We start from the raw sequence: 22,576 nt of genomic DNA on the forward strand, positions 1-22,576 counted from the left end.
TCAATAAGGGTTCGCTTTCCTCCACGGACAAGGCTTCCTATGCATAAATACACCATTGGCACTTGGCAGTTTAATACGGGCTGCAAACAAACATAAACAGACATTTTAAATCTCGGTTGGCGTTGACGGGTAAATACCTGCAATTTGCACTGAACCGTCGTCTCCGAGGAGAATGTTTCCAGCCTTAACATCTCTGTGAAAGACAAGAGTTCAAACATTAAAAAAAGGACACAAGTTATTTGAAATACTACCTGAGTTTATGCTACCTTAGTATATTGTCTTTTTTAGGGATGTTTAAATCCCTTCTGAAACCCCACCTCTCCTCCTTAGCGTATTGACATCTTGTAGATTGTTGCTTTTAAATTGCCTACGGTTTTGACTTGTACTTGTTTACGGTGTGTGAGCTGAGCTGTGTGATTTGTTTTGTGATGTTTTGTTTGACTGTACAGCACTTTATAAATAAAGCTGTATTGTATTTTCTACTTCTCCATACAAGAAATAGGATTCATCTTTCCGCTACTCTTATTTTAGATGTATTAGCAACTCAAGACAGTCTGTAGTTCATGTGTTCGTCCCTGTTCATCCTCCCCTGGTGGTGATAAGAGGACTCAGAGGGGATGTCTGTCTGCCACCTCACCAGCCAGACACTGTTGTCATAGTGACAGACTCTCCGTGATGAAAGTGGAAAGGGTCAAGTGGGAATAAAAAGGCGAGGATGGCGGCGGTGTCACAGAGGATGTCCAGGCTTTTTAGGAAGAGCTTTTCAAAAGAGAATAATGGGAGGAGGGATTTGACACACAACCCCCGGAGCACTGACACAACGCCTTCTAACAGATTTCATTAGCACAGAAGAATCACCTCTTAAAACTGGACTGACAACAAGAGATGCAGTTCCTCCTGCTACCAGGTGGGGGCAGTAGAGTCATGTCAGATTGCACTGACAGAGACATGCTGTGGGATATTTCCAGCTAACAAATGGCTCTCAATGAAAGTAAAAATAGATGTGTCTTTGGAGTATTGCTTTGGAGATGACTCAGCTTCCCAGAAACAAAGCCTCACTTTATCTGGTGTATAATTTAATCCTTATAGACTTCGCCAAACAGCAGATACACCGGGGGGGGGGTTAAATGCCGCAGAGGTAATTGTGGTTTGGAGATATTCTTGTTCTCAGACAGGAATACTGCTGAAGCATGCTGACAACTTTGAAATGCATGCTGTAACGACCCAAGGATCCCGATATTCTAATGACTTAATGAGGTTTGGAAGCAAAAAAGGAGACAAGGTGGTGTCTGTAGTTTAACACACAGGGGTTTGAGCCTTTTCAGACCATTTACATGCACAACAAAACCGATATAACACACTACAGGAAAGGGAAAAAAGCACAACAGGGCTTCTTTTAAGAGTTCGCAAAGTTAGGGTTCAGATATTTGTTCGATTGCTGGTGAATTCTTCAGATTATTTGCGAGGACTGTGACAGCAGATCTCACAGAGACAGGGAGTGGTACACAGTGAGCCTCACACGGAGGAATGCAGCATACGGGACATATTAGGACCTTTGACTGAAAGAAGCAAAGCATGGGGATTCCCAGTGGAGGGCAAATATCTGCAGGGATGATACAACTATTCAAGTGTTTTCAGGGAGAAAGAGTGTCTGTGTTCTACATGTCTCCAAACTTTGATAAGGTCTAGACCAGGGGTGTCAAACGTTACGCCTGGTCATTTGAGAAGTTGCTTTTTAAGGGTTGCACAGAGGAAGACCACCTGAGGCTGAAAGGCTAGTCTAACCCAAAATACTTCTCCTGGTTCACACGACCACAGCGTCCTCTCTCAGTGGGTCCAGTCACGGCTTCCTGTGAGTCAGGGGTTAGCTAATTATGTGCTGCATTTCAACGGGTTCAGTTCAGGCCACGCTGACGTTACTTTGATCATATTTCTTCCAACATTTGGCGAGAACAATAGCTGAGGATGCTTCTGGAAACATGTCGGAAAGTTGACCCAATGCTGGTTGAAGAAACATGTTTTTATGCCAATGATGAAGAGCTTAAAACACACTGATCATTCATAAGAAATCCAAACAAATGTAGGCGTAACGCTACGGTCGATTAGCGAATTGCACTCTTAGTGGTGCTAAATTGCAATAAATGTAAACGACAGGATATGAATTAGGAGCATTACTCACCACTTAGATACATCTCTATACTAATGAGCTTTAAATTCACCAATTACATCGTTTACACTGAGAAACATGATCTCATTATTGCGTTAATGTGGATTTGACACGCTCCACTCTGAACCCACGGCGTGTCATCGTTCACAAAGAGAGGTCGAGGTGATCTGAGGTCCTTTGGCATTCATTCAAAAAGCACGAAGGCTTCGGTTCACTGCAGCAGATTGTAATGCTCCGAGGGAAAAGGCTGCAGACAGTCATTAACATTCAATGGAGAGGAGGAGGAGGAGGAGGAGGTGGAGGAGGAGGAGGAGGAGGTGGTGGAGGAGGAGGAGGTGGTGGAAGAGGAGGAGGAGGAGGAGGAGGAGGAGGAGGTGGTGGAGGAGGTGGTGGTGGTGGAAGAGGAGGAGGAGGAGGTGGAGGAGGAGGTGGTGGAGGAGGTGGTGGTGGTGGAAGAGGAGGAGGAGGAGGTGGAAGAGGAGGAGGTGACAATGCAAGATCACAGAAATACTGTAGTTGAGAGGAAACTGCAGTTTAACTCCTATAGTCGTGATTCAGCAGAGGGAGAAGTACAAGTAAGTAAGTAAAAGTAGAAGTACTGAGATATTGTACTTGAGTAAAAGTAGAAGTACTCAGATATTGTACTTGAGTAAAAGTAGAAGTACTCAGATCTTGTACTTGAGTAAAAGTAGAAGTACTCAGATATTGTACTTGAGTAAAAGTAGAAGTACTCAGATCTTGTACTTGAGTAAAAGTAGAAGTACTCAGATCTTGTACTTGAGTAAAAGTAGAAGTACTCAGATATTGTACTTGAGTAAAAGTAGAAGTACTCAGATATTGTACTTGAGTAAAAGTAGAAGTACTCAGATCTTGTACTTGAGTAAAAGTACAAGTACTCAGATATTGTACTTGAGTAAAAGTAGAAGTACTCAGATCTTGTACTTGAGTAAAAGTAGAAGTACTCAGATCTTGTACTTGAGTAAAAGTAGAAGTACTCAGATCTTGTACTTGAGTAAAAGTAGAAGTACTCAGATCTTGTTCTCGAGTAAAAGTAGAAGTACTCAGATCTTGTACATGAGTAAAAGTAGAAGTACTCAGATCTTGTACTTGAGTAAAAGTAGAAGTATTCAGATCTTGTACATGAGTAAAAGTAGAAGTATTCAGATCTTGTACATGAGTAAAAGTAGAAGTACTCAGATCTTGTACTTTAGTAAAAGTAGAAGTATTCAGATCTTGTACTTGAGGAAAAGTAGAAGTACCAGAGTGTAGGAATACTCTGTTACAGTAAAAGTCCTGCATTCAAAATGTTCCTCAAGTAAAAGTATAAAAGTATTATCATCAAAATATAGTTAAAGTAGCGACAGTAAAAGTAGTCATTGTGCAGATTGGTCCATTTCAGAATAATATATATGATATGTTTTATAATGATTGATCATGAAAGTGTTCTCAAAGCTGGTAAAGGTGCAGCTAGTTTGAATGACTTTGTATACTGCAGGGTAGCTTGTGAATTTACTCCAGGTGGAACTAAAGTCTGATTTAACACTTGATTATATTTCACATCATTCATCCACATCTGTAAAGTAACTAAATGAGGTTCGCATTAACCTCTGAATTGTAGTGGAGTAGAAGTATGAAATTGAAATACTCAAATAAAAACCCTCAAGATTGTACTTAAGTACAGTACTTGAATAAATCTACTTTAATGTACAATTTCATCGTTTAATCTAAATGTATTTTTTATATATGTCTACTCTATGATATGTGTAGTTTGTATGTATGTCTTTTACGGGTATCTGTATTCTGTGTGATATCAATGTTCTGTGAAATGTCTATGTGAAGCACTTCGGACTGCACTGGCCTCCACATATTTACGATCTGCTGAAATGATAGCCAGGTGGGAAGTTGGAACAGAGCGGTATGAAAGTGTCAGGAAGATTGATCCTCCTCATCTGGCAGCTCCGGCACCTCGTGTGACATCACATCCTGGTGAAAAGAGGCTTTACGAGACGCCCTAAGGGTCTCCTATACCCACGAAAATACCTCCCGTTCCTCAAAAACAACCTCCCTTTGCTTCTCTGCTTTGATTGCTTTCTCCTTTCTGCTGAGTTTCATCTCATCAGATCAATTGAAAATCTTGTTTTGTCAATTCTCCACAAAAGGATCTCCCAGAGGCGACATAACCGCAGCCATTAGCTGATTATTACTGAAGCTCACATCCAGTAATCTGCCTCCCATAGCTCCAGAAGACGGGAGGTTAAGAGGTGAGAACGGCTTAAAGCTCCACACAAAAGAGCTTAACAATAATTCAATCTTCAGACGGATTTCCTCTGATTCGTCTGGCGAAATCTAGGTTGCTCAGGAAGGATTCTTACGGAGCGAAATGACTAGGAAGTCTCTAAGTATCAGCCATGATTACCTGCTGTTTTCATTGTAGTTCGATTTACGCAACATTTTGGTTTTCCCATGGCAGACACACATCACTTACTTCTTACATTTTGAACACAAATACCTGTACTTTCTACTTCTTACATGTTGAACCCAAATACCTGTACTTTCTACTTCTTACATTTGAACACAAATACCTGTACTTTCTACTTCTTACATTTGAACACAAATACCTGTACTTTCTACTTCTTACATGTTGAACACAAATACCTGAACTTTCTACTTCTTACATGTTGAACTCAAATACCTGTACTTTCTACTTCTTACATGTTGAACTCAAATACCTGTACTTTCTACTTCTTACATGTTGAACACAAATACCTGAACTTTCTACTTCTTACATTTTGAACACAAATACCTGTACTTTCTACTTCTTACATGTTGAACACAAATACCTGAACTTTCTACTTCTCACATTTTGAACACAAATACCTGTACTTTCTACTTCTTACATGTTGAACACAAATACCTGTACTTTCTACTTCTTACATGTTGAACCCAAATACCTGTACTTTCTACTTCTTACATGTTGAACCCAAATACCTGTACTTTCTACTTCTTACATTTCCCAAACAGGCTGGTTCCTTTAGTTTGAATGTGTGTTTGGTGGCGTGATCATTATTATTTAGAGTCATTGCGTGCCTATTGATTTGAACACGATCCGTGTATCCATCATTTCCTGGTCTTCTCTAAAGAAGAGGGACCAATGAAAACGTTGTCATGTTGCCGTTGTTCAGCATGGAAACATTCATTAGCTAACAATGACATTATTGTTCTATTAATATAAAGGGAGGTCAGGTACTCTTTAAAACAGCTGCTAGTTATGGGTACTTTTTACTGAAGTACATTTCAAAGCCTCTTTACTTTTACTTGAGTAAAGAAGTTTAGTCAGTACTTCTACTTTTACCAGAGTATTTTTAAACACGAGTATCTGTACTTCTACTTGAGTAAAGCATGTGTTGCCCTCTCTGCTTAGAGGACACGTGTCAGCTTTGAGTCTCTGTGAATGTGGAGGTGGAGCACTTCTCTCTCGGGTGGTAAATGTCTCCGGTCGAGGCTACAGCTCGGCTGCGAGGCTCTAATTGCTTTTCTGTGGGATGGAGCAGTCATGTGACACTTGCTCCCCCCTCGTTAAGTCTCACCAAGGGATGTCCTAACGTAAAACTGTTTAAAAATAGGTATAAGGACATGCTTTTAACAAGATACAGGGATGGAACTGTTTAATCATAACTGGGTGTTTACGGTTTATTTATTTATTTTTGTATATCAAATTTGACACTGCTTACATTTTTGTATTATTGTTTTACACATCTGAAAATCAAATCACAATCACCCCCTTCACTCTCTCCATCACCCCTCCCCCATATGATCCAGATTACACAGGAGGAACACATCCATATTTACATTAGCAGACACCAATGATTCTCAGTGCAGAGGGAATACCTCTTTCACACGTCACCCCTCAGAGCAGAAGTGATAAATGATTGTTCTATTAATGTCTCTTTAGACGGGGCAGGGATCAGAAGGCAGGTTGGACTCTGACCCCGTCACATTAAGCTGAAAGTGATACTGTAAAGCTGCAGCAGAGGTATTATCCGTTTAATTAACACAGTAATTGAAACAGTGTAATTCCATACGTCTCTACTTATACTATCTATAGGATGCTGCCGTTTTCTAATTAAGAATTTAATGAGTTGAGGATTCGTCTTCACATACAAGCACATGGTCAGATTCTCAAATCAAACGTCTATCTGTTGAGGACTTTACCAAAACCGAAAATATGTGCATTATTTACACTTTTGGCGAGGTAATAAATACAGAAGTAACAGCTTGAATGTAAGTGTTGGTGTAGAGAGATTTCTGGATACATTTCCCGTGGCATTTACACATGTCTTGGACTAACTTTAAATAAAAACAGCTTTTGAATTAATCATAAAGAAGTTAGTTAATTTCATTAGTGGTAAAGCATAAACCCATAAATACAGCTTTCTCGAAGTGTACCGCCTCATCTCTAAACCAGCGTGACCTTTAGGAAAGTGGCTGTCTTTAAATGCCACTTCCTCGGTACAGTCATATGAAGAATGCCAATGTATTTTTACTTAAGTCATGAATTTATTTGCATAGGTTGGCATTCATTTGACTCATATTTTTGACTAAGACCGAGGAAATATTTGATGAAATCACTGCGTATGACGACATCAGATACCACATAGTGATAAGGGGCATGTCATGAGTCAATAAGTCGCAGTTTGGTGTGTCACGTTTTTTCAGGGCGGAAAGGACACATGCCAGGGCACACAGGCCATTGAGGGAAGAATTAGGATTTGCAGCTTACAAATAAATAACTTCACTTTCTGATAAGAAAAACAAATCACTTTTTTAATATCAATAATGTCAAACATTATATCATCATATAGGCCTATGCCTCCTTAGTATTACCGTATATAAAATGAAATACTTTACTTTGAATAATTAGTGTTTGTTTGGTATGTTTTTCCATCTACTACTTCTCCCATTCACAAATCCGAAATCAAATCTAAAAATCTATTAATATGTAACAAATATATTCAATTTCAGAGCAGAAGAAACAGCCTTCAAGGGTCAAACTCTGCACATACATCGGTCAGCAGTGCACAGTGAAGCTCCAACATTCAACTGTATGAACAAGCAATACTATATGAAGCACGCAAAGTCTGTGCGTGTGTGTGTGTGTGTGTCATGGCGAATACAGTCGCTGCTTTAATTCTGTCTTTAGGACGTTGTTGTGAGTTTGGACGGAGCAGCTACAACGTTAGTTTAGCCTGATCGATCCGATTTCCATTCAGAAAACACGCATTTAAAAAAGGTTTTTCTCCTGCTGTCTTGTCTGCACACTTGTCAAAGCATTAATTCATGGTTTTTACTAACCGTTATCAGTATGTAGTTACTTCGGCATCATTTTGAAACGTGTATTACAATTAAATCACGGTAAAATAGGTTAATTTTGTCGTAGTTGGTTTCCACCACAGTATTTACATGGATATAAGCCCCGCCCCCTCTCCAGCGCATCCTGTTTGAATGAGAGGAGTAAAAACAGCTGACAGCCGTCGTGAAAACCCAGTTATGGTAAAAAGTACAACTACGAGCACCATGAGAGTTTGCATTAGTGGTTTACTCGTCCAATAACATGTTTAAATGTTTACACTGTAATAATGAAAGGAAATCTGTATCTGAAAAACATCTAACTATGGATTTCCCAGAAAATCAGCAATCAGCCTCTGTGCTTGAGAAACAAAGCAACACAAACACAAATAAAAAAAACAGATTCCTCTTGTCCCATATAGTCAAGGTGGGAGCCATAATATTATTACGACGTTTTTAAGTGTCGCACAAGAGAAGAGACCGTTTCAGCTCCATAAACCCTCAAGGTGAGGTCTGGCACAGACTCTGCTTTAGCTTAGCGTTAACAGAAAGTCCTGTGTTGGTTTTTATTACCGTGGCAGCGTGCGGGTCGTGGGTTGTGTTACCTGTGGATCTATGTGTTTTGTTACCTGTGGATCTGTGTGTTTTGTTACCTGTGGATCTGTGTGTTTTGTTACCTGTGGATCTGTGTGTTTTGTTACCTGTGGACCTGCCCGTTCTTGTGCAGGTACTCCAGACCCTCCAGAACGTCCCTCAGCACCGTGGCGATGCTGGCCTCGTCCAGGACGCCCGACTTGTGTTCGCCCCGCGAGATGATGTGCTTTATCACGTCCAGAACGGAGCCTGGAGAATAACAACAAGAAAGAGATTAATAAAAGAAATAACCATGTATCTTTAAAGGTCACCTATTATGCAAAATCCACTTCTCCATGTCTCTTCTACATCAACATGTGTCCTCTCTTCTTCATGTCTCTTCTACATCAACATGTGTCCCCTCTTCTTCATGTCTCTTCTACATCAACATGTGTCCCCTCTTCTTCATGTCTCTTCTACATCAACATGTGTCCCCTCTTCTTCATGTCTCTTCTACATCAACATGTGTCCCCTCTTCTTCATGTCTCTTCCACATCAACATGTGTCCCCTCTTCTTCATGTCTCTTCTACATCAACATGTGTCCCCTCTTCTTCATGTCTCTTCTTCATCAACATGTGTCCCCTCTTCTTCATGTCTCTTCTTCATCAACATGTGTCCCCTCTTCTCCATGTCTCCTCTACATCAACATGTGTCCCCTCTTCTTCATGTCTCTTCTACATCAACATGTGTCCCCTCTTCTTCATGTCTCTTCTACATCAACATGTGTCCCCCCTTCTTCATGTCTCTTCTACATCAACATGTGTCCCCCCTTCTTCATGTCTCTTCTACATCAACATGTGTCCCCTCTTCTTCATGTCTCTTCTACATCAACATGTGTCCCCTCTTCTTCATGTCTCTTCTACATCAACATGTGTCCCCTCTTCTTCATGTCTCTTCTACATCAACATGTGTCCCCCTCTTCTTCATGTCTCTTCTACATCAACATGTGTCCCCTCTTCTTCATGTCTCTTCTACATCAACATGTGTCCCCTCTTCTTCATGTCTCTTCTACATCAACATGTGTCCCCTCTTCTTCATGTCTCTTCTACATCAACATGTGTCCCCTCTTCTCCATGTCTCCTCTACATCAACATGTGTCCCCTCTGTGCAAAGAGACAAGCTTCCTGCTGGACATTCAGATGAGTCATGTTTAATCTCATATTGTTTGGGTAAATTAGATTGTGGGTACACAAAGATCCTTTTTTCCAGCTCCAGTTAGATGGATTTTAATGAAGGGAAAAACAAACGATTTAGCTGCTAAGACACAATCCTTCAACCAGCAGGACCTTTCAATGTGGCGAGGGCAAAACAAGCCAATGGCAGAAAGAGAAATCACAACATGCATTCCTTAGAGGGTAAAAAATAATAAATGTTGTGCTTTCCATGATATTAAAAAGGAAAGTCAGTGTCTTATTTAGCATGTCATTAGGAGACATTTTGTTTGGACCATTGACTCTAAATTAGACTGGAAGCTTCCAGGATTTTTCTTTTAGGTTTTCCATCGAGCGCACAGCTGGAAGTCAGAATATTTGCCCAGTTAAAACCAGCATGGCTGCTGTCAGAGTCATGTCATTACTCCTGTCGACAGCATCATTACAGCCTGACTGAGTTCTCCAAATCGTACACTGTATGCGAATCTTATTTAACGTGCTTTTAATGCCTTAAGAATAGATTCCTGGTGCAGTGATGACATATCTTTGTAAGCCGATCTGGAAGTTAGGGTCACAAAGTGCTCCCTTGATAAAAAAGCAATGGAATCGGATCTTGGTATATTGCAGAAAATAAGCTCTGTGGCCATCACGTGTAATTGATATTCAACATGTAGGAAGCAGGATCATCTCCACGTATTAACAACACTTCGGCAGGAATGAAAGGCGTGATGCTTTAAACAAACTACAGAGTCACATGACTTCATCATTAAAGCTGGGGATATTCAAGAGTGGGGTACTTACTGTTGTATTTCATGTCGTAGAACAAAACATGAAAATCTCTCCATCTTGTGTTAACCACAGATCGTATTTCAGACAACAAACACGTTGGAAAAACTGACTTTGAGACGAGGGAACAGGAAATGGTAAAAAGGCTTACTAATTTCCGGGTTTAAGGACTCATTACTGCCCCACTCTATTTGCTGGACAATCACACACACACACACACACACACACACACACACACACACACACACACACACACACACACACACACACACACACACACACACACACACACACACACACACACACACACACACACACACACACACACACACACACACACACACACACACACACACACACACCCACACACACACCACACACACACACACACACACACACCACACACACACACACACACACACACACACACACACACACACACACACACACACACACACACACACACACACACACACACACACACACACACACACACACACACACACACACACACACACACACACACACACACACACACACACACTTCCAGGACTGAATTGATTGCGTTTTAGCGTTGGGCTAAGGGAGAGACGAGCCAACTGAGACTAGACAGCGTTATTGCAGAGAGCGAGACGGAGGCAGAGCGAGAGAGGAGGGAGGGAGGGAGAGACGGTGGGTTCATCGGGTTCGTTTAGAGTGACGGTGCACGGCAGAAAATGTGATTCAGCAGTGAAAACCCTTCAAAGAGAGGACGGCTTTGGAAAGGCAGTGTGTCTGAGCGTAGAGATAGAGAACGTGTGAGAGGAATGTCTCTGATGCGACGGCTCTTTGAGGAAAGGGAGACCTTTTCTCTCCTCTCTCAATGCTTCTGCACTCAGACTGATGCTCATCGCTTTTTTGTGAAATGGTGCGAGGGAGGAGGAGGGGAGGGGACAATGGAGAGGGTGCTGAGGGAAGGAGGGTTAGTGAAGAGAAGGGGGAGATGTAGTCCTAATGAGGCAACAAATTAAAGGTTTGAATACACGAGAGAGAGGCGATTAAGGTAATGTGCAGGAACCTATCCCTGTTTACTCGACTGCATATGAAAAATGACAACCCTGTTTATTGAAAAAGAAATAAAAGACACATTGGGAATTGCTAGAATTAGGTGAGAAGATTAAAAACTGCAGATAGTATGGTTGGTTACTGACTAAATTAAACCAATGGGTGACAAATGTTGAACCCTAAAGCTGTATTCACATGATAATAGGAAAACAGCTCAGCATTGACTTTGCTTCTATGGAAAGAGCAAAAACCCCACTAGGTGCAACTTAAATAGCTGTTTTCATCGCAAAGCAATCATGTGAATGCAGCATAACCCTAACGTAGAGTGATATCAATCTTCTCATTCAACTTCCATTGGAAAGTGTTGGCATATATAATCAAAAGCAGACAAATGACGCACAGTTCCCTGAAGCTGAGGTGGCACCGATTGGAGAAAATGTTTCGAAGTGCACAGCACACACAGCGTGGTTCAGGCTTTGGAGGATCATTAAATGTCAGCCTCTTTCAAATCCATCTGATTGAATTCTCCACGCTTCATTAGGTGGCTCCAACATGCCGACAGCTCCACAACCCAAAGGTTTATTATGCATGGGGAAAAGAGAAATGACACCTGTTGGCCTGGTTTGTATGCTGCCTATCCAAACCCGTAAGAGGAAAAGTTATACAAACCACAGGGGATAAAGTAAGTCTTGAAAGAGTAGAGAATAAAAACTCAGGGAAAAGCCAAATCCTCAGTTCAGTTTCAAGCTGGATTAATCAAATCTCCCCCCCCCCCCCCCGTCTTTTTCTGGATTTCTAACCCAAACTGTGAAGGTGTAAAGCCATTTCATTTTAACTCTCACTTCATCCAGAGAAATCCCACTTAGTCTTTTCCGTTCTCCTGGTCAGAGCCGGAGCTTTGAGACCGAGGGAGAGGATGAGAGAGAGGGGGTGAGGAAGGAGGGAGGAGGGGAAAGCGGACGAGGGAGATCAAAGCTGGTGCTGCCAACTGTGCTAAAGGCCGATGGGGAATGCCAAGCAGAAGCTGGAAAGGGGAGTGGGAGGGTGAGGCATGGGAGAGGCATAGGTGGAAGGCGTAGAAGAGAGACTGAAAATGCCCCGAGGAAACCAAACAGAAGTATTTGAGTCCCAATCACAGCTCTTTTGTCAGCCTCCTGGCATAAGTATAAGGTGACATCATGATGTGACAAATCCACTGGCTCCAAACTCCACCAAGTCCTTTCAAATGCTAAATTGAAACAGTCAATAATGCCTTGAATGGAGTGGCCTTTAATTGAGCCGGGCAGCGGTGAAGTGAGCCAGAGAGGGCATTCATCTCCAGGGAACACATTGCACTGGCTTGCTTTACCGTGACTCATATTCTGTCTCAGTGGGGAGCAGAGGCTGCCTGTCAGGGAGTATTCAGTCAGTGACAAGTTATGCCTCGCTCTAATGAAACAGTTGTTCTCATGTCACAATCAGAACAGGAATTTCTTGAAAAGCAGTGCACCTACCTACCGCAAAAAACTCAGCAATAGGTTTGGCATTGATTCGGTTTTTATAGAAGATACACAAGTTCACAAACGGACACACTGAGACTTGTATCTAAGAGGCTTACCCTTTCCTATTTGTAAAAGGGGGTTCAAGGGTACAACAGTGTCAAAGATGAAGGAAGGACTCTTTCAGTGGTAGTCAAGTTTAGGGCTGTGCGATTATGGCAAAAATCATAATCACGATTATTTGGGTCAATAATTGATATCACGATTATTAAATACGATTATTCATTGACTTTGAAAAAATCAATTTATTGAACTTTAAAACAAATACAAATAATAATTTGAACAGTATCTTTTTAACTGTTGATTTCCCTGAACGTATAATTCAACTGAAAAACCAATACAAAAATAAATTAAATAAATGATACATTTATATTTACATTTAAATAAATAATATCAAAAATAATAAATACCAATAAACAAGATCAACAAATATTTTGGAGCGCACTTCCACAAAACATATAAATATGATAAATAAAAATAAATGAGACCAACATTTATTAGATCAAATATGTTGCAGTCACAACCTAGCAAAGCAAAATAATTGTTTTTTTCGATTATGTTGTTTTCGTAATTGTGGCAGGCCAAAATCGTAATTGCGATTAAAATACGATTAATTGCACAGCCCTAGTCAAGTTGCAGTCATACTTCCACTACTGTCATTGAGTATCTTTTTTACTTTCCTGCTTGCTTACAAACTTTGTTCCTAGATGCCATGGGGAGTTCCAGCTCAACTTCCACTACTTTAAAAAGGTGCATGGAGAATAGAAAAAGTCTGAAAAAGTAAAACTCCAGAAAAACTTGAAGAATACAGAACATCCTCGAGGCTTCGGACAAAATGCATCGGTCTAAAATGTATGTTTTATTCTGTATCTGCTGATTGTGGTCAGTTCTGCTGTCCTGCTAAATATGAGGCGGCACATGTATGCATGTACGTACGTAAATATGTCCATGCATACTGTGTCCCGTGTTATCTTTCCGTACAAAATATGTATTGCTTACTTAACAATAAAGTCATTTTTGTTCTTAATTAAGCTGTGCTACTCCAGTATCTTCCCACATACGCCCTGGCAACTGCTGCAGTGCACCCTGGGGTTCAGTATCACGCTGCCGGGCATCTGCCAGTGCAACATGAGTGACATACCTTCTATAAGTGCCATAAGCCAATAAAACAGCAGCGGCATACCGACAGCCGACCGCTAAGAAACGTTATCGCAAATGTAGCATGCCATCAGTATGGGTTGCATTGCGGCAGCCCAGACACACGTTTAAGTTATTTAGAAATGTCTGCAATTATTCTGCATAAACTGAGCTCTCTGTGTGTTTGGAGTTTTACAAATATTGCTTAACCAACGTCACGTAGTCCGACAGCATTCTTCTCTAAAAGGAATGACACCTGTACTGCAGGAATGGTGATCCATCATAGCACTTTACATACAAACGCTGCGGGTATCAAAACATGCCACAGCTTTGTCAGATCAACTGTTAACAGTGTTTCAATAGCAGAGGACAAAGGCGGAGGGTGGAGGGTTTCTGACGGTATGCTCTGCCCCGTGGAGCGATGGTCTATAAACCTAATTTGAAGCCCGTCTCCATGGCAGACGTCGCCATGGCCATCATTTAATTACTCTGCACAATAAAACTCCACATCAAGGGCCTGTGTTTAACGGGAAGGAGAGCGAGGCAGTCTGAAGTGGTGTCAGCTCCTGCTGCTCGTGCGTCGCATGGCGGGCTCTGTGCCCCCCCCCCCCCCCCCCGCCCGCCAGCTGCAGGGCGGCTGCCAAGCTGCTCCAGGGTTTCCCAGAGAGCAAGGCATGCCACATGGGCATTAACCGTTACACTGGGACGCTGTTTGAACAGGGGGGCATGATGAGAGGGTGTAAACATGTGTCTGTGTAGACTTGTGTTTGAGACTGAAAAACAGGATTACAAAATGAAACAAAAAGGAATTTAAAGACCATTCCTTTTATCAGGGTAGTTCTTGCTTGTAAATGGGAAAAGGACTGCATTGAGAAAGAGTTTTTACAGCGTTTATGATCCTTCAAAGCGCTTTTACATTTTATAAATTGTCCAAAAACGTGTATAATGTCTCAACACTTAAATATGTTACTTGTGTCACTTGTTAAGTCTTTATATTGGAGGCCTTTTTTTACCTTTTGTTGCAACACTGTACATTTCCCCGCTGCGGGACTCATAAAGGAATTCTGATTCTGATTCAGATTACATTTACACGTCGGGATTCATCCAAAGAGGTGTAGACGCAAGGAGACTTAGGCCATATGCACACGGGAACGTTTGCGTTTATGCACAGTATGCACTTTCAAAAAAGTCTTCCGTTCACATGCATTCGTTTCATTTAACGTGTCTGTTCAAACGAGGCCGCTGGAAACGCTGTAGTACATATGCCGGGACTGTAAGTGGCGCTGTAACTTCCGCCACAAAATACACCAAAAGCAGCGAAGAAGACCCCGGAGCAGCCCCGCAGCAATGTTGCCATGGCTACCCTTCTGTTTACGCCCCGCCGTGGATTTAGCAACATGTAGTTCATGTAATTCTCCATGTCCACTTGTTGCTGATGGTTGTGGTAGAGGAGCTGTAGATTTTGCACTAATATCTGTAGCATGGTCAGTAGCAGTAGCACTAGCAGTAGCTACTGGCCATGCTACAGCAGTGAGCAGCAGAGGCGGGGAGAGGCGGGGCTATCGTTATTTTTTCAGGAAATATTCGTATCGAGGCGATTACACGGACTCCTTTGACCCCCCCAGAGCGTTTCGTTTGCAAATCTATCCACCTTGGGACCCGTTATCGTTTGTGGGGTCCGTTTGTTACGGCCTCGTGTAAATAATAGGGCTATACGTAAGAGAAACTATGCAGATACAAGCCGTTTTGTCCTCGTGTAAACGGCACCTTACATTCACACACCATCGGTCATACCATCAGGAACTATTTGGGGATAAGTATCTTGCCCGAGGATACATCGACATGTTGACTGCAGGAGCTGGGAATCACACCATCAATCTTCCCATTGTTAGACGACGCTCTCCCTCACAAACCTGTCAAATGCTTTGTTTAGGTCACATTCACCTTCATGCCTTAAGCGCTGTTATAGCCTCAAACACTCTTAAAGGCTTATCCAGAGCCATAAACACTCCATAACGAACAAAACAATACGAGACGGATGCAGCGGGTGCATTGTGCGCTCTTCCTCTCCGTGGTGGCCTCCTTTTCGTGCTCCTCTCACTAGTTAATTGCAGCGCTGCCACATGGCTGCCTGCGGGGCTGTTATTACCTCTGCCCTGTCATTAGTTACCGAGTTAAAGCCGGAAAAGAGCTGCAGCTCACATGGGACACAATGAAGATCAGTGCCGTCACTATCCCTGCAATCACTAGCAGCAGCTCTGCCTACTGTCATCGCGAGGGGACGCCTGCCAAGAGCTCTGGACCCTCTGATTATGACTTTAAGGACGAGTGTTCACAAACTGTGTAAAAAGATTGAGATTGATAGGCAGGAGTCAAGGGGAAGTGTGTGAAATGCACTTACCTCCGAGCAGCTTCATGACCAGCCACAGCTCATCCTTCACCACGAAGGAGGTGTAGTAAGACACAATGTTGGGGTGGTGGCACTGGCTCATGGCCTGGATCTCTTTCTGTAGGAGGAAATAGAATAGAGAGACAGAAACCAATCAATCAGACTGTTCTTTATTACCTAAAAGAGCAGGTGGAAACGGGTTAATGACTTATATTCGAGCCAAATAGAGTGGTTGTAAGATGCCTCCATGAAACACACAACAATAAACCTTTCCTTATGTTTTCTTCAAACACCTTTCTCACTGAATCCCATAAAGCCGTTTGAGAAGAAAGCCCTGAGGAAATACACCGACTGCAGTCACAATAAATGTGTTTCCTTCAAGGCTGCAGCTATTCTTGAAATCTAGTGCAATGTCTAAAGATCTTCATGACGTCGGTAGTCAGAAGAGAAATAGGCTAGGTCAACAAAATGCACATCTCTGCAGAAGCACAAGAAAGAAAAACAGCCGGTGTGTGTGTGTGTGTGTGTGTGTGTGTGTGTGTGTGTGTGTGTGTGTGTGTGTGTGTCAGCAACAGTGCTAAAGTCATCTGAGGATAGACGAGCTTGCTAAGAAAAATGAAATCTTGCTGACTGCAGAGTGGGTTGATTCACTTCTGTTGGTGCACTTAACTTGACAAATGACTGAAGGAGTTATTCGGGATCCATACTGATGCACAGCGTCGCAGTACGTGTTGCCATAAACACATAAACATTATAGTATATATATATTATTTAAAACTATTAATAATGTATCCATCGTAGTGGATTAATAGATGACACTTTGTTCAAACCCTACTACACTCCTGAATGATATCCTTGCATGATACCTCCCTTGAGGTATAGTGACCTGTCAAAGGAACATTTGTACATGTTATATAAAGTTAAAATTACTTAAAAGGACAATAAACTGTAAATAAAACAGTCTTAATGGAGTACCGATGCCTCAATACCTAAGATATACTGGAAACAATACCGCATTTGTCCACAGGGGTCGCCAAAATCAACACAAAAATGAAAGTTCCTCGTAGTAATTTCAAAAATTACTCAATTAGATAATTTTTTGTCAAATCTAAGGAGTGATCAAGGTCACACTGTTATCTATTTCCCCTTGTTCCACTCTTTGTGCTAAGCTTATCATGAGTATCTCTTTATTGAAAATCAATATCCATCTTCTCACTAATTACAGGTTTCACCACAAACAACCTTATTCCTTAAATGTAAAACAGCTTTTTATAATGGCTAGTGAGTGTTGTAACGTGACACGTGCCTCACACAAGCCTCAACCTTAACACTGCGGCTGTAAACATTTGTTAAAGGCATTAATCAATAGATGCTTGTAGGTCAAAACGCAAGCCTAATGTGCCATCAGCATAAACGCTTAGCTCACACTGTGTGCATTAGCAGCATCTGTTGCCGAGTCACCACTATCGAGCGTTCGGTGAGTGCCTTCGACAAGAGAGGCCTCGTGATGCAATGAGGAAAAAACGCTCGACAAAGGACAGTTTAAAACCTGAGTCATAGTAAGGGTGGATGTGCAGGAAACGCATTCTTTTATTTTATGGCTTTGAACATAAATTGGATAGTTTTATAGTCAACCAGGTCTTGTAGTTTTAGTGTCTTAAGTTTGATAAATAATGTATTTGTTGGTTCTCTGTAGGTAGTGTTATGTATCATTCGTATGGCTCTTTTTTGCAGGATGAAGATAGGATGTGTATTTGTTTAGGACGTGCGATATTAAGTAGGCAAATTAACTCAAACACGTCAGGTTACAATTATTTTGCTGCTTGCTACAAAAGGAAAACTCGCGCGGCTCTCATGTCAGGGGTACTTGAGTGAGTGACTGCATGTCAGGGGTACTTGAGTGAGTGACTGCATGTCAGGGGTACTTGAGTGAGTGACTGCATGTCACTCACTCAAGTACCCCTGACATGAGAGCATGCACAGCAAACCACCAATCACAACCATTCTCGATCAGATCACAGCAGGATAACCGAGCTAGCTCAGCTTGTTGCTCTGATAAGATCCAGAAGTCCGTGACTAAAATCCTTCATCCGGTTAAATATCGTAAAATACCAATTTTATAGCATTGAAGTTCAAGAAAGTTCAAGAAAGGATGGTTTGAGGACAAAACAAACGGTCTTTTCTTCAATTCCTGTATTTTTTCATATCGCAATATCATTTTTTTCTAATATCGTGCAGCCCTAATTTGTTTTATATGTCTTCCCCCAAACCTCCACACAGTACATCATGTATGGAAGTATGAAGGAGCAGCACAGCGTAAACAAGGAAGCTCAATTTCATAGGTATTTATCTTTATTCAGAATTGCTATTGATTTGGATATTTTGGCTTTGACATGCGGTTTCCAACTTAATTTATTGTCTATGATTGGACGCCATTCATAGTGAGTTTCGTCTCTGTATTGGTTGATCGATTCCCAAATATTATGAGTTTGGTTTTGCTCCAACACCCTGGAGATGTTGAAAAAACCCAACACACAAAGTTTAACAAAATAAATAAATATGGTTTTCTAATTGACAAGCTGTCCAATACCTCCCAGTCCAGACACCATCTCTGTGTGTCGTCCCCACTGTCATTCTGTCTCTGTATGCTCCAGGCTGAGAGGGAACAATAATGATCCCCTCACACCCCACCCCCCCCCCCCCCTGTTCTCAGCTCAGTGGAAAGGGAAGGTCAGCTCAGCTCTGTGGGCCAGGGTAACCCCAGAAAGGAACAACAATGGGAGAACAGGAGGATATCGTGCTCTGGCAGTTGGCAGGTTTTCTCATCTTTCCCCGACAGACAATGTGTGGATCAGGGGCTCTTTGTTGTTGAGTTGAGGGGGGGGGGTTAGGTCACTGTAAATCTACTGTACAGCAAAGACAGTGGAAATGTCCTCATTGTTTAGGGAAATGACTGACATTTGATGGAATGTGTTTGCTTTGTGAAGGACTTTTTTTAAACATGTATTTATCTTTCTGTACAGTCCTTTAAAAAGTACATAGTGTCATTTATTCTGCAAGAAATCCAGCACTTAGTCATAACATCAGTTGTACTATAAGCTTATCTTTATAGAACAAATGAAACTTATACAAGCAGTTCAGGAAACAATAAAAGTATTTTAGTTTCTTAGAGCCAGTAAAGAATTTCTTCTTATTTTTACCTCAAAATGCAGAAGTCTAAGCCACAGTGGCACATTTCTACATTTAATTAACCATATGACAAATATAATTAATGGCGCTTTTCCACTGCCGGGCCTCGCTCGGCTTAGTACGGTATAGTTAGGCCTCGTTAAGCCTTGTTAGGCCAGGCTCACTTTATGCTGCGTTTCCATTACAGTTTAGGAACTGGGGCAGTAACTATAGTAACGCAGTGTAGGCGAAGCCGTGACGTCATCTTCAATGCGAAACACAAAACCAACATCAGCCGTTAGCTGTTAGCACTCAGAGCTCACAGCTCCTCATATCTGTTCAGAAACTAGACACAAGTGAAACAAGTACAAACCACAGACTGCCTGTGTCATGGTGAATACAGTCGCTGCTTTATTTATGTCTGTATAGGCCGTTGTTGTGAGTGTGGACGGTCGGGGCATATACTGCGTTAGCTTAGCCGATCTCCATTCAGAAAACACGCATTTTAAAAGGTTTTTCGCCTGCCGTCTGTCTGCAGACTTGTCAAAGCATTAATTCATGGTTTTTACTAACCGGTATCAGTATGTTGTTACTTCGGCATCATTTTGAAACGTGTATTACAATTAAATCACGGTCAAATATGTTCATCTTGTTGTAGTTGCCAGCGATTCTCTCACTAGTTTAGCATACTCAGCCCGGTTGTTGGCCCGGAAAGAACCTCGATTTTGGAGAGCCAGAAAACTGTGAAAAAGTACTCGCTAGCCGGAACTACGCCTAGTGGAAACGCAATCAAAAACGGGCCGGGCACGGCACGCTTAAACCGCGCTGTAGTGGAAATGCGCCATAAGTGCCTATTAAGGGCTTCAGACCCCAAAGTGAGTTCTTTAACCATCTATTTTAGATCTAAATATGAACATAAACAATTGTACTTTTTGATTTGATGTCTGATTGTGAGTGTTGTATAGCACTTATCCTACTATACAAAGCATTCAGAGCTTTTTGAATCAAACCACAGGTGACACGCCCGTCTGCAGCACATAACCACTATCAATGTCACTGAAGCAGCAGAAGATCAAGGTAACGTGTGTCGGACATATTTGTCAAGTCGCTTTTTAATAATGACCATCTGTTTTGCACTCATAAGCTCCATAACATTAGCATAGTGTATTTCTCCCTCCTCTGCTTTTGCATGAATTAGCTGTATGCAATCTATCAGATGTTAAAGTGGTCCTATTCTGCTCATTTTCTGGTTCATATGAATAAATATGCCAAAACAAATCAACATTTTCTCCCTCTTAATGTTTTTTGTGGGGCCCAGACAGCAGAGCAGAAACTCTGAACATCTGATCAATAACAACATCAGAGCAGACATCTAATGAAACTGTCTCTCTCTCCCTAATGGAAATCACTTTGCTTAATAGAGTCTGTAAGCATTGACTGATATCTCTCCAACATCTCAAAAGTAAATAAATATTGATTGTGATATGATGGATTACACATTTAAAAAAAGCTATATCCAAGCTCAGTTTGGTTAAGCCTTCTCAGATTGTATAGGAGATAAACACCAGGCCACACTATTGTTTTAATACTGAATTAGATCTGACCAGTCAGTATTTGGCGTGTCGTGAAGACCTTGAAACTGAGCACCAAAGTAAATAAACGAGCGATTGTCACAAAGTGAATACCGTCACAAACTGGTGCCACAGAGTCACACAGAGAAGCCACTATGGAGCAACGTTACGACACACACACACACACACACACACACACACACACACACACACACACACACACACACACACACACACACACACACACACACACACACACACACACACACACACACACACACACACACACACACACACACACACACGACACACACACACACACACATCACACACACACAACACACACACACACACACACACACACACACACACACACACACACACACACACACACACACACACACACACACACACACACACACACACACACACACACACACACACACACACACACACACACACACACACACACACACACACACACACACACACACACACACACACACACACACACACACACACACACACACACACACACCACACACACACACACACACACACACACACACACACACACACACACACACACACACACACACACACACACACACACACACACACACACACACACACACTAGAGAAACCACTGAGGAACAGACACACTGCGTAGTCTTAATACTGAGAAAAGACATCCAGCTCTGAATAACTATACTATATACATTCTCCTTTGCTTCCCAAGCCAAGTCCATACTGACTGAGCTACTGTCGCCCAATTAGGGAGCTGTTTTGGCTTTTAAATAATCAGAGATAAACCTCAGCTCCAATAATAGGTTTATAAGACACTCTGAAGCCAAAATACAGACGTTAACGGCCAAAAAGGTACATATTTTTTTGCCATTAAAGCAATGCATTACATCCTAAGAGGATTCTCTTCAGGAGCGATCTGGGTTCAACGTAATGCTTCCTTGCCGTTGAACTAGGGTAGGGGAATTAGGGGGGAAACCACAGGCAGGAAATCCGACCTCGCTTGTAGTCCACGTGACCGCCTGCTCCGAGAATCCGGGGAGCAGCATTCCCCCGATTCATCCTCCGCAAAATCGTGGGGGGTTGGGGAAAGGTTAGGGTTCAGTATCGCCAGTGAGTAGTGGGAAATCTGCCAGTAATCTCCAGGCCGTGATCTCGAAATACACAAGATGTATTTCCTACTTCCCAGAACTTTGGATTGGGAAGTGGTGAGCGATGAGAGGAAACATCCAATAATCACGTAGTGGTCAAAGTTGACAACGGCTCAGTTAGCACCAAAACATCTGGTACATGTGGAACAAAAGGGTCACTGACGACTAGTTATAACTTTACCTATCTTAACTTTTACCAATGCAGTTTTGCCAAGTTTTTGCTGTTTGTTGGATAAAAAAAATGTACCTTAAAAACTCCTTTCCATGTGTTTATGTAGGAGAGCTAAATGCTAAAGCTCATGTCTTACAGTTAACGATGAGCAGGGGTCTGAGATTGCAAAGAAGAAATAACGACACCTTGCAGAAAGATGGCGGTGGGTCCAAAAGTTTCCTGGCAGTAAGAGGAGTCTTCAGAGAACAACCAGAATAGCGTTTGAAGTGACAGGGATGATTGGAGGAGGGCTCCTAAT

General features: G+C 41.9%; 1 protein-coding gene across 5 annotated transcripts in view; it reads right to left on the bottom strand.

The window, feature by feature from the left end:
- oxsr1b (oxidative stress responsive kinase 1b) overlaps positions 1 to 22,576 on the bottom strand; it is a 42,608-nt gene that overhangs the window by 10,763 nt on the left and 9,269 nt on the right. For all 5 annotated transcript variants that reach the window (XM_034146030.1, XM_034146014.1, XM_034146005.1 and 2 more), the window contains exons 3-5: positions 16,205 to 16,310; positions 8,215 to 8,356; positions 138 to 193 (exon numbers count right to left, since the gene is read on the bottom strand). In XM_034146030.1, coding sequence (XP_034001921.1) covers positions 138 to 193; positions 8,215 to 8,356; positions 16,205 to 16,310 — 304 coding nt within the window. The remainder of the gene's footprint in view (positions 1 to 137; positions 194 to 8,214; positions 8,357 to 16,204; positions 16,311 to 22,576) is intronic.

This window comes from Trematomus bernacchii, unplaced genomic scaffold, assembly GCF_902827165.1.
Source record: "Trematomus bernacchii unplaced genomic scaffold, fTreBer1.1, whole genome shotgun sequence".
NCBI classification, from domain to species: Eukaryota; Metazoa; Chordata; class Actinopteri; order Perciformes; family Nototheniidae; genus Trematomus; species Trematomus bernacchii.